Below are 13,558 nucleotides of genomic sequence, written 5' to 3'. Positions count from 1 at the left end.
CACATCAGATGTAATTGTGAAAATCTTTAAGTGTGCACATAGATATGTGAAACCTTTAATAATGGGGCTCGCCGTGCGTTTCTTTAATTAGTTTTAATAGGCTAAAACAGACGGTAATGTCTCTCACAGAGGCCTGTATTCAGCAGAAGGCTGTTCGCTACGTGAGATAACGGTGTGGTCGTTGCACAGCTGAATTATATAAACACATTTGTTTTATGTTGCAACACTGTCTGCTGTTCGCAAACCCACAATAAAGCGGCGCAAGTCATTACGGCGCTGCGCTACCTGAGCGCGAGGCTTAACAAAGCTCTCCTTTTACACTTTTATCTTGCTATCTGGGCCTTCTTTAGACTGTACACAAAAATGTTTGACATGTTTTGTCAACCAGACGAGCGATTGAAGCATGACAGGCTAGTGAAAGTGTGTGTGCGAGGGTTTGAGCTGTACCTGGCTCTTGGAGGCGGCGACCTTGGCGAACATGGCCTGGGACACTTTGGCCCTCTTCATCTCCTGCTGGATCTCGTCGTAGATGGAGGAGTTGATGTTTAACACGCAACTCTCGGATTTACCGTTCCACTCAGAGGTCAGAGGGTTGGGCTTGACCTGAAGAAAAAAAGAATAATTCATTTTTAGTCCACCTATCAAATTACGAAAAAAAAAAAAATATATATATATATATATATATATAAAATATATTATTCTATTATATATATCAAATTACATTAAAAAATATATAAATAATAAATGCATAAATATATCCTACACATACACATGTCTTTTCTGCTCAGCAAGGCTGCATTTATTTGATCAAAAATACAGTAAAAACAGGAGTATTGTGAAATATTATTACCGTTTACAATAACTGCTTGCTTTTTAAATATATTTTAAAATGTAATTTATTCCTGTAATGCAAAGCTGAATTTTCAACTCTTATGAAGCAGCACAATTGTTTTCAATATCAATCATGATATTTTTATGGTATTTTTTTAGGATTAACAGAATGTTCAAAATAACGTAATTTTTTTTAAATAGAATCTTTTGTAACATTACAAATGCCTATTTTCACTTGTGATCAATGTAATGCATCCAGATTGATATGTTGATGATAGATATACACATACTGTAAACGTAGGCTTATAATCAAGGACAAAAATCATGCTTCACTTTTTCAAAAACAATGTACCATATGTGCACTCACAGGAGAGATGCCCACTGGAATTCTGGGATTCCAGTCTTCTGGTCTCACATTATTACACTCCTCTCTTCTGGGCTGTGAAGACACACACACACACACACACACACGTTGGGTTTCCATGTTTTATAGGGACTTTGCATAAACAATGATTTTTAAACTGCACATCATATCCCCTAAACCAGCCCATCACAGAGAAACCTTCTGCATTTTTACATTTTCAAAAAACATCACTTAGTATGATTTATAAGCTGAATATATCCACACAAAAACAAGGATTTCGGATATTGCCTTCTTTATGGGGACATTTTGTTGCTATAATGCAAGTAAAGTCAACTTGAACCGAACACACACGCACACACGCGCGCACACACACACGCACACAAAACAACATTTCATCAGAATGCTTAGATTGCTGTAGTTCCCACGATCAGATTCATATCACAGTTGCTGATCCTAAAGCACACCACGTGACAGATGATTTCTGCAGATTGCAAAGATTTCTATAATTTTTTTTTTTTTTTTTTAATAAGAAGGGCCTCCAAACTGAAGAGGCCGTCAAGAGCAGTCATTTCCATGTGAAGCATCAGTGTCTAGCTTGAGTTATTTTGTGACCATATCTAATTATAAAGGGACGAGCGTGCGCAAACTTGCACACACTGTCTGACGATCCATTAACGTATGAGGGAAACATACCTTCACATCTGTTTTTATGGGCATCATAAAAGCCTCGCAGCGCTGCGAGACGCGCCACCCTGCTGATTTACAGCAATCCTGCAACATCTCACTCATATCTGTCAGCATCAAGCTGCCCTGCATCACACACTTCCCTTATCCTTCATTTCTTATGCAAAACAGCCAATGATGGGGAGAACGCTATCTGATCAATGGCATGTTCAGATAAACATGCATATAAAGGCTCATGTTCAAGGTAGAAAGGCGCAATACTTATAATATTAAATTAATTCAATACTGAAAAGTACTAATCCAATAGTCGGTAACACTTTACAATAAGGTGCATTAGTTAACATGAACTAACAGTGAACAATACTTCTATAGTATTAATTAATGTTAGCTTTCAACATTTACTAATACATTATTAAAATCAAAGGTTGTATTTGTTAACATTAGTTAATGCACTGTGAACTAACATGAACAAACAATGAACAGCTGGATATTTTTTTAAAGTGGTGGTTGATTATGATTTGACTTTTCTAACTTTAGTTAGTGTGTAATGTTGCTGTTTGATCATAAACAACATCTGCAAAGTTACAACGCTCAAAGTTCAAAGCAAAGGGAGATATTTGCTTTTAAAGAAATCGTGTTTTAAGGACTACAACAAACGGCTGGTAGAGACTACACCACATTCCACCCGGGTTAGTGACATCACCAACCCTAGAATTTACATAAACCCCGCCCCCGGAACACGATTTATAGATCATCATGACAAAATATGCTAATTAATGACTAGAAGATAATGACATAAGCTACATAAATGAATCAACTAACCATTCACAAATGTTGTCTACACGTTTTCACTTCTTCACTTCTTCTTGAGTCTCTCCATCATTGTCTGACTCCGGTTTTAACATAAAATGCTAAAAGTGTTTGAAATGTTCAGTGCATGTGTGTGTGAGGTAAAAGAACACGAGCGCTTGAAGCTCCGCCCCCTGTGCCGGGAGCAGCAGCTCATTTGCATTTAAAGGGACACACACAAAAACGGTGTGTTTTTGCTCACTCTCAAAAAGTGACAATTTTAACACGCTATATAAAAATATCTGTGGGGTATTTTGAGCTAAAACTTCACACACACACTCTGGGGACATCAGAGACTTATTTTACATCTTGTGAAAAGGGCATTATACCACACCTTTAAACTAACATTAACAAAGATTAATAAATACAGTAACAAATGTATTGCTCATTGTTAGTTCATGTTAGTGTATACATTAACTAATGAACCTTACTGTAAAGTCTTACCCAATAGTCTAATATAATTTAATTATTCGTGTTAAATTTAAATAAATGATACCTAACATTCACATGTGCATTAAGCTTATTAGTTCGCCACACACGAACAACACCAAACTCTACTGGAATCAGTCATGCTTTTTCTTTTTCAGGTTTAAATCAGTCACTAATGAGGTTCGGTTAGGATGCTGCCTATGTAGCGCACTAGGGTTTGGAACACAGCCATTATATGTGTGTCAGCCAGTGTATCGATATGCCCTTTCATTTAAAATTTCAACAATTTGTCCAAATATCATCAGATAATGGAGACTTTTGCCGAGCGCTGTACAAGGCTGACGAATCAGGCGCAGTTGCTGAATAATCAGGTTACAGAACCATCTGATAATGGGATCTGAACAGGAAAGCAGCATCTGGTTTGCACACACACACACACACACACACACACACATACAAGGACATGATGCACGCAAGCGCACACACAAATGCGTGCACACTTGAGTGAGCACTGATGACATTTCGGTCTTTACACATTGTGTGTGTGTGTGCAGGAGTTTTCTCCTGTATAAAAGACCCTCCTCAGTCCATCACACACAGGAAGGCTTTGTGTTCGATCCACTGAGACACACTCAACTGCGTTTGAAGGAGAGCGTTCTGCATACCTCTCCTGCCCTGAGATCTGAAACGCTTCGGAGGAAACGTTCAGTGCAGGAAAGATCTCAAAGTAGAGATGCATTGATGTACTGATGCTTTTGTTTAGTACACACCAATAACGGTAAAACACTTACAATGCATACTCATAATTTAAGGGTAGCTATTTGATATTTGGATAAAAGCTAAAATGTTTCCTTCAATGCATTTGTGTACCGATACTTTTGTTATGGTACTCGCAAATAACTGTAAAAAGTGCATACTCGTAACTTAAGGGTAGCATTTCGGCGCTTTCGTATCTCCTTATTTCGTCATTTTTCTCACAAGTCATTACAATTGGTCACCCTTTACGTCTGTCGGTGGTTTTTGCAACTATTTAACTAATGAAAAGTTTTAAAAAGAGCTTGTGACTAAACCCTGTAATTCCATTGGCTCCTCAAACTGTCAGCTCCACCCACCTCTATAGTGAATGAAGTGCACACGTCTCTGCTTGTTTGCAATGCAAGGGTAAATAAAGAACTGGTTGTTTAAGTTTAAGAAACACTATATATATATAAAGGCTAATGTTTTATGTATTTGAGGAGTAAAGAGTGTCGTCGAGTCATAGCCAGTCTTATCTTAAATAGCTTGTCCTTTAATAACATGAGATTTTGGCCAAAGGACAGAAAAAACTGAACGCACACAAAGCTACAATAAACTTTATAATCTGCAAGTTGATGAAAGCATAATGTGATGCATTTACTTCCTCAGATGATGCCGTTCCAGCGACAGACGAAACACAAATGTCCACAATTACCTGAAATTCGCTGGTCAAAAACCTCGTAACTCCATTTGAGCTTGATTTCGGTGAAATGTTAATAATATAATGACGCATACAAGTGTCTGACCATATTTAAGCCACAATATCAACTTTGACGACATGATGTTTAAATATTTTAAAAATAGTGTTTCTTTTTTCATTTCCAATTATATAATAGTTGGATAAAAGCATCTGCTAAAAGCATAAAATGTTAAAATGCTTCCTCATCAGTGCATCTCTACGTTAGTTTTGGTACTCATCAATAACTAAGTCCGTACTCATAATTTAAGCGTAGCGCATTTTAGATTTTGATAAAAGCGTCTACTAAATGCATAAAACATAAACTGTCAAATATTTTCAGCTTTTAACTCCACTATTAATAACAAATCAAATATATGGCAGTATAGCTGACCACTAAAGAATCTGGAATCGCATTAGCCCCTTTCACATAGCGCTTTGAACCCGGCAAATTGCCGGCAAATTGCCAGAGCGCCTTCTGTGTGAACGCAAACTCGACCCGGGATTTATGCCGGGATCGATGCCGGGTCGGGACCTAGTAACATTGCCGTGTTCAGTCCCGGAACGCGCGCTGTGTGAACAAAAGCCGTAATAATGCCGTGTCGTAGTGATGACGCTGAAGCCGGGCTCGTTCTCCAGCTGTGAAACGGTACGTAATGCGCAAGTTTATGATCGAATCAGAGAAACAAATGCACAGGCGTGGTTTCTCGAGAGAGAGAGAGATCGCAGCTCATAAGCAAACTTAAGACGCTGCTGAGATTACAAGTCACATCGATGTCACGTGTCTTTACGGCATTTTTACGGGTTGTGTGTGAACGCACTCTCTGATTCCGGAAAATCACTGGCAGTGTGAATGACCAAAATCAAACGAACCCGGGTCAAATCCCGGGTCACTTTATCCGTGTATTTTCCGGAATCTCTGTGTGAAAGGGGCTATTGTTTACTCTGCATTTATTACAAACTGAGACTGACATGCAGTTAGGTGCGAATGCACTGGAGCAGATACAGAGTTCGGTGTGAGGTTACGATGGTGTTCTTGTGGTTACCGTCATGTGTGAGCTCCTGACCAACAGATCACTACAACACACTGATTTAAAGCTGCAGTGCATCATTTCCAAGCCACTAGCGGCACCAAACAGAACTGCAAAAATAATGACCGTTTCCTAACAGGTTTCCCTCCGTCTACCATCGGTCGCACACTCTCAAACTCTCTTCATTTGAGTATTTCAACGTCAGAATTACCCACAGCTGCTTTAAAGTCATTTTCCCAGCAGTCAGTGGGGGTCCTCAGGACTGCGAAAAGCAAATACTGTGACGATGACTGATGAAAAGCATACCTGAGCTCATCATTCATTGTGTTAGTCAGTGAGCGCACGCTAAATATTAGAGTCTGGGTGTTCAGTTCCTCCTACATTTACATAAGCCAGAATACAGAATCTATTTAAACTCAACATGACCCCATTTACTTTATTAATTCACGTTTATGGTCTTACTGTGATTGATTTACCAGTGCATGTTAATGAATCAGTCATTTTGCTTTGTCTTCTAGTAAAAATAACCACCTTAAAACAACATTTACTTCAGAAGACGAATGGCAAAAAAAAAATTACAAATAAAAAAAAATGATAATAATAATAATAATAATAATAATAAATAAATATATATATATATATATATATATATATATATATATATATATATATATATATATATATATATATATATATATATATATATTATAAATTAAATAAGCCTTAGAATATATTAACAGTAAATCTGTTTGATTTATGCATAAAACAAGAAAAACAATTGCCAACAGAGTAAGAAGAGAATTCAAGATATATTTTCTGTCTTTTTTTCTTACAGATTTTGCAAAGTAAAATATATCCAAATAAATGTATCTTGTTTTAAGAACGCAAATATATTTTAAAATAAAAAAAGGACCAGAATTTTGGCTTTGTATTCCAGTAAAAATAACCATCGTAAAACAACATTTACTTGAGAAGAAAAATTGCAAAGAATTTTTTTAATAAAAATTAGGCTTTTTTCCAGATATTCTATTTACAGTAAATCTGCTTGATTTATGCATAAAACAAGAAAAACATTTGAAAACAGAGTAAGAAAAATTTACCTAATTCAAGATATATTCTATGTCGTTTTATCTTACAGTAACATGTCTCCAAAATGTATCTTGTTTTAAGGATGCATAGATATTTTTACTGGAAAACAAGACAAAAATATAAAAAAAATGTTTGCCATGCATTAAAGGCAAAATGCATGCACCGCTTTAATTCCACAAAGAGAATCCATGTCTAAAAAAGTCAGTTCAGATGCTTGGTAAGAAAAAAAAAATTTGTTTTCTTGTTTGCTTTCATCTATTTACAGTAAATCTGCTTGATTTATGCATAAAACAAGAAAAATCAATTAATTCAAGATTTTACCTTACAGTAAAAGGTCTCCAAATGTATCTTGTTTTAAGTAATATATATATATACATATCTATATCTTTATTTATTTATTTATTTATTTGACTGGAAAACAAGGCAAAAATAAAAACATGCATCAAAAGGCAAAATGCACGCACAGTTTTAACTGCACAAAGAGAATCTGTGTCTGAAAGCCCAGTTGAGTGTGTACCTGTGCGGGACGTAAGGGGGGGGTGCTGATGAGCGGCGCGGGACCCATCGCAGAGGCTGCGGTCAGACTGCGCTCTCTCTCGTCCTGGTAGATCCGGTCTCGCTCCGCTTCCGGCAACTGGAGGAAGTTCTGCATCGCTCGCAGATTAACCAGGAGTGACTGAGACGCAGTCTTGGGGTCTTCCTCTTTTCTGAGAATCTCTGAGAGAAGACCCTAGAAGAAGCAGACCAAAAACAAGAGAGAAATAAACGTATTGTCCTCTTAGAAAAGAGCAATCAGCACAAGAGCAACAATTAAAACACTCTCTCCTCTCCATTCGTGACAAAGCTATTGACCCGCCGCTAAGCTCCGCCCACCTCAGTCACTCCACACACACTGAACGTCCCTTAGGAATGAACTGGAGATTTCTATTAAAAGTGTTTTTCAGAAAAACATGCTCATGCAGTGCTGATAATTTAATGGACTTTATGACTTAAATGTGACATTACAAAGCCTTTCTTTACAGAGAAGTTAAATTCTACAGTAATGTGATTAAAACTACATAGATTGCGAATCAGAATCGAATGAAACGCTTCTCACAGTCCCTGAAAAGAGTAAAGCCTCACTTGAAAGCGACTACATGTTTCTACAACATCATTTCTGCTTACTATATACAAACACAAGAGGACTTTTTACTACCATTCATTAAATGTTTAAAAAAATTAAAATAAAATTACATTTAGTTGCATTTGTGCATTCAGTAGATGCTTTTATTCAAAGCCACAAACAAATGAGACATTTTATTTTATTTTATTAATGAATACTTTTATTCAGCAAGGATGCATTCATTTGATCAGAAGTGACAGTGAAGACATTTATAATGTTACAAAAGATTCTATATTAAATAATGCTGTTCATCAGATTCATCAAATAATCCTGAAAAAAAAAAAAAAAAAAAAAAAAAGATAATATATATATATATATATATATATATATATATATAATTTTTTTCAGGATTATTTGATGAATTGGATGAACAGCATTATTTAATATAGAATCTTTTGTAACATTATGTGTTGAAAGTGTTGAAAACAGTTGTGCTGCTTCATATGAATCAGCACAACTGTTTTCAACACTGATAATAATCATAAATGTTTCTTGAGCAGCAAATCATCATATATTAGAATGATTTCTGAAGGATCATGTGACACTGAAGACTGGAGTAATGATGTTGAAAATTCATCTTTGATCACAGGAATAAATTACACTTTACTATATATTCACATAGAAAACAGCAGTTTTAAATACTAATAATATTTCACAATTTTACTGTATTTTTGAACAAATAAAAGCAGCCTTGGTGAGCAGAAGTGAACTTTTGTAAAGGTTAGGATTGGTCAGTCACACTAAGTGTAGGTTCAATTACTATCAACCACAATCAAAGTGTGATTAAAACCCCATAATCTCTAAGAAAGGCCATTAAAATCCCGCATAAACACTGACTCTGAGACGCCGCCCCGACATGCCACCACAAGCAGCCATCGCTCACATGCAGAGAAGAATGTCAAATAAATATTTAAGAGCTGTGTGGAAACAAAAGAAAATGCATGTTGCAAATTCTTCACAGCGCAACTAAATACCAATTTGTGCAAACGGGCCCGTCGTGACGCAGACACTGATTCCAATCGCTTCAACACGACAACAAAGTCACGTCTTACCAAACAGAGGTTTAATGTAGAACGTCGTGAGACATTATCTGTTATCTTCCCACTGTCTCCACATCAGTCTCTCACACACACACACACACACACACACACACACACACACACACACACACACACACACACACTGCTGGCACTCGTCCAGGGACGGCTCGCTTTGTCTCACCTGATGATGGCAGACAGTCGTCAAAAGGCTTTCGGTTAGAATTGAGGAATGGGATTTTACTAATAACAACTAGTGCAAAACCGCTTTCATCTGACAACTTTCCCAGTGTTTGATCGGATGTTCTGGGTGCTTTCAAGTATTGATACGGGGTCATCGCGAGTATTTTACCTCGAAATATCATACAGATACTGTATTCTAACCGCACAAAAATGCTTTCAGTTAAAGTTTGTACATTAATATTTTGGGTTAAAAAGTACGGTAAAATCCAGACTCATTCTGAGCTATAATTGCACAATAGATGGTTTTATTTTATTTAATTTTATATTTTTTTTTATTTTTTTAATAAATTATTTTATTCAGCACGGATGCATTAAATTAATAAAAAGTGACAGTGATTATAATGTTACAGAAGAGATTTGAAAGATTTAATACTAATAAAAAAATGCTGTTTGTTTGTTTTAACTTTATATTCATCTTTTTTAACTTTATATTCATCAATTAATCACAAAAAAAAGTATCACGGTTCCACAAAAGTATTAAGAAACATCTGTTTTCAACATCATTGTTTTAAAACAGGTTACAATAGAAAACAGCTATTTTAAATCGCAATAATATTTCACAATATTAATGTTTTTACTGTATTTATGATTAAAAAAATTCAGCCAGAAGAATATTTAAACATTAACGAACCTTACAGACACAAAAATGTATAAACAGCAGGAAATGTAAACTGTCAAAGAAACAGAAACATTAACTTATGAGTCAGATATTAATATAATATCCTTAATGACTTCCACTCCTAGTAGACTCAAATAATGATCAGCCATAAATCTGCAGTTTGGCGTCAGTAAAAATAAATAAATAAAAATTCTATGACAGTCTTTTCTGCATCCAGATATTTTATAGTTCTTGCCCTGTTGAGTGAAAACCGTTGATTCAAACTGTGCAATTTGAGGAATATTTCATGCACAATAAATGTACCACAAACAACGAGGAGTGAGTTTTTGACTGGAAAATGCAATAATTAGTATGAGCAATAATAATAATGATGTTAACACCGCTAATAAGGGTCCTGTCCCAGCTCAGCGCTGTCAACAGATTACGTGCAATGCCGAAAAACGAGGTCAAACCAGAAGTCATGACTCCAGGAAGTGGATGGTTAGTAGAGTTTTTGATTGAAAGATGAGGTGTGAGAAACGCTCTCGCTCACTCTTTGTCCTGATAACCCCTCATTTCCTGGACGATTGTTCTCTTTGTGTTGATCCCAAAACAAAAGAAGATAAACCATCGAACTATCAGCGCTCTGCTGTCACTATATTAGCAAGGCATGGTGAATTTTAATGATGCTCAGAGCGTGTAGTGGCAAGCTTCACACCAACATGTCACAGCTGATGTATGGGGCTGGGGATATGATTCAGCATTTATAATCATCAACAAAATAATTTGACAGCCATCTACAAAAACAGCATACTTAATGGCTCCGCTCCAGAACCTGAGCTGTGTTACTGGAGGCGGCCTACATAGACAGCATCCAAACTGGTATAAGGCAGATCTGGAACACAATAGTGACCAAAAGTGATGTCCGGATGTTTGAAATATCAAAATAAAGTTGAAAATCCGATATGCTTATCACTTCCTACAGGCTGTGATTCAGTGAAACAAATGAATGCGCTGCGTGTTTCAAAGCGAAGCGCGGCGCTGTGTTCATTTACACACATGTATCTCATGATCTGGTGTTTTCAGTCGCTTATATCGTCCAGAATGCACCAGCACAGATTCACCAGTTCACCACATGTGATTGGAGAAACGTTTATAAACCGGTTGGCATCAAAGAAGCAACTTTAAAGCCTCGCTGCGGTTTATCCACCCAAATAAACTCTCGATGGTTTAATGTTTGAAAATGAAGAAATTAAGAATTTTTGTATTTTACTAAACACTACATTTCTATTTTATTGTAGCAATTAGTATTACAATTTTTAAATCTTTATTAAGTAATATTCACACAAAAATAATATAATATTTTTTTTTATAATTATATTATATTTAAAAAAATATCGTTTTTTTTCCTCACATATTTTTTTATTTATTTTCTATGCATTCTAGAAAGATTACTTTCCAATTCTCAATTCTTTCCAAAATTGAGCCATTTAAATCATCTGGTGACAATCCCTGAATTTGTGTCATATCGCAATAAAATCGGAGAAAGACAAAATACCCAAATATCTTCTTTTTTTTTTTTCTAACATCATCAAAATACATAACAAACACTGTAACATTTTCCCATAATCTTAGTTTGGGTTTTTGTATATGCTGGGGTGCCAGACAGGATTTCTGTCATTAGTTTATCCACATACTGGATAAAACAGGATATTTGCATGACGCGGCAAACCATCAGAAGAACACCATGACGCATTAAAATGCTTCCTATGTATTTTTTGGAGCTCATGTGAGAGGATAAGACTGAAAACTATGCTTTTTTGTAATAATCTTCAACCCATGTCGTTTATCTTTTCTTTCAAAACTCGCTTTTATGATGTCACATATGGAGGTGTACCTGCGTCCTGTTGAAGGCGACGCGTGCGAACACGGCCTGGGAGATGCCGGCCCTCTTCAGCTCGTCTCTCACCCACTGGTAGATCTCCACGGACACCTCGGAGTTGGAGGACACGCCGCCGTCCAGCGGTTTGTTGAGCGCGCGGTTGACGGGCGGGTGGTTGAGGTACTGCTGACTCAGAGACTGCTGGGCCAGGAGCCGGTTGACGGCGTACTGCTGGTTGAGGATCTGAGCCATGACCATCTGCTGACTGACCAGCTGAGGGCTGATGGGAGTGGACACCAGGCCGGGGTGCAGGCCGGGGAGCTGGGCCCGAGCGGGGGCCTGAGCGCTGTGGGACAGGGGCACCGGGGACGGGGGCTGCTCCGCTGTGCTGCCCGGGATGGGCTGCTGACTGAAGCTCAGGTGGTTCGTTCCAGGGGGAGAGAGATCCGACAGGCCGTCCATCTCAGCTGAAGGCGGACACAGAGAAGAGGAAGCACGTCAATGCACAGGGTCTAGAACGCTTTAACTGACAACTATCTGACCAGATCGCTGAATGTTAAAGATTCAAGTTCAATGAGATTTGTGTGTATGTGTGGCTCGATGGTGTTTTAAGCCCCCAATGGCTCCTTAGAGCTCCCTACCCTCAACCTTAAACCTACCCATCCCCTCGCTGCCTCGAAGGCGCCTTTGGGGGCTTAAAACACCAAACACCGTATGTGTGCATGCATATATACACACACACACACACACACACACACACACACACACACACACTTGAAGTGGATCAAAAAAGTTCAGCAAAGTTGTCTAAGACAAGAACAGGTATTGTTCAAAATTCATGTATAACTTTGGAAGGTTTTGATCCTCTTCAAATGTTGACTACTGTTTGTGTGTGTGTATATATATATATATATACACACACACACACGCATGCACAATAACAATATTTCAGTAATGTATCCTAATAACAGAGACATTTTTAAATTTCCATGTTACTGAACTTGCTTCTTCATTTATAAAAAAAAAAAAACATAATATAAACATGAACAAATTAAATTAGTGGCATGTAGTGAAAGCATTTTTCCATTAAGTAAATATTATTTTTCAAGTAATCATCTATGTAAACAGTCATTAATGGAGAGCGCGGTAAGTGCTTTTCTCCTTTTCCTTATCAATATGGTGTCGTTTGATTCATATCAACAGCTAAATAGACAGCGGCACTAAATAGATTCACTTAAGACTGTTTACATTGATACTTCAATTCAAAATTGTATTATATTATCATAAAAAATAAGGGGTTTTTTTGTATCAACTTGGCACCAAAGTATTCATACTTTTGCCCTAACTGCACACTGAATAAATAATATTAAAAAATTGAAAAATATATCAGACATATCACCTAAATGGACAATTGGGCATGCTGATATTTTCAAAATAAGCAATTAATTGTCCTATCACTGCTCTATGCCGAACACATAATGAATCAAATAGCAAACACTTTTCTAATGAGCTAGACATGACCTGAAGTCAAAAAGCAAAAAGTTTCAAACTAAACGATCCTAATCAAACCCGTTCCAGCCTGCCATTACTACAGTAACCCAGTGCAACCTCTCTAATATAATGGGCCACAGTGTGTGACCTGTATCTGCATAAATTGGCAGCACTAGAAATTAGTTTATAATGTCCATGGCCAAATCATGTGAGCAATAACAACAAGCCAGTGTGGGCGCTCTGCGAAAGCAGAAAGCAGGACATGTCTTCACATGGACCGAGCCAGAGAGACGTACACTTGAATCGTCCTTTATGCTCTTAATTCTAAAACAAGGTACACAAGCTGGCTAATATGAAATTTTGGGAAAGTCTAAATATAACCGGAGCGTGTGGCACT

The 13,558-nt window shown here is 37.0% G+C and overlaps 2 protein-coding genes and 1 long non-coding RNA gene across 10 annotated transcripts in view; 1 reads left to right on the top strand and 2 right to left on the bottom strand.

Annotated features, from left to right (window-relative positions):
• Positions 1–13,558, bottom strand: part of efhb (EF-hand domain family, member B) — a 106,658-nt gene that overhangs the window by 17,274 nt on the left and 75,826 nt on the right. The window lies entirely within an intron of this gene.
• satb1b (SATB homeobox 1b) overlaps positions 1–13,558 on the bottom strand; it is a 67,502-nt gene that overhangs the window by 24,792 nt on the left and 29,152 nt on the right. For 6 of the 8 annotated variants that reach the window (XM_082150073.1, XM_082150074.1, XM_082150072.1 and 3 more), the window contains 4 exons: positions 11,686–12,137; positions 7,266–7,478; positions 1,184–1,270; positions 448–603 (listed from right to left, as the gene is read on the bottom strand). In XM_082150073.1, coding sequence (XP_082006199.1) covers positions 448–603; positions 1,184–1,270; positions 7,266–7,478; positions 11,686–12,137 — 908 coding nt within the window. The remainder of the gene's footprint in view (positions 1–447; positions 604–1,183; positions 1,271–7,265; positions 7,479–11,685; positions 12,138–13,558) is intronic. The other 2 variants (XM_082150075.1, XM_082150078.1) reach the window with 1 other exon arrangement.
• Positions 1–13,558, top strand: part of LOC309484019 — a 45,787-nt gene that overhangs the window by 18,030 nt on the left and 14,199 nt on the right. The window lies entirely within an intron of this gene.

This window comes from Leuciscus leuciscus (genome assembly GCF_965113295.1).
Source record: "Leuciscus leuciscus genome assembly, chromosome: 20".
Taxonomy (NCBI): domain Eukaryota; kingdom Metazoa; phylum Chordata; class Actinopteri; order Cypriniformes; family Leuciscidae; genus Leuciscus; species Leuciscus leuciscus.
This window is presented reverse-complemented; position numbering and strand designations above follow the sequence as displayed.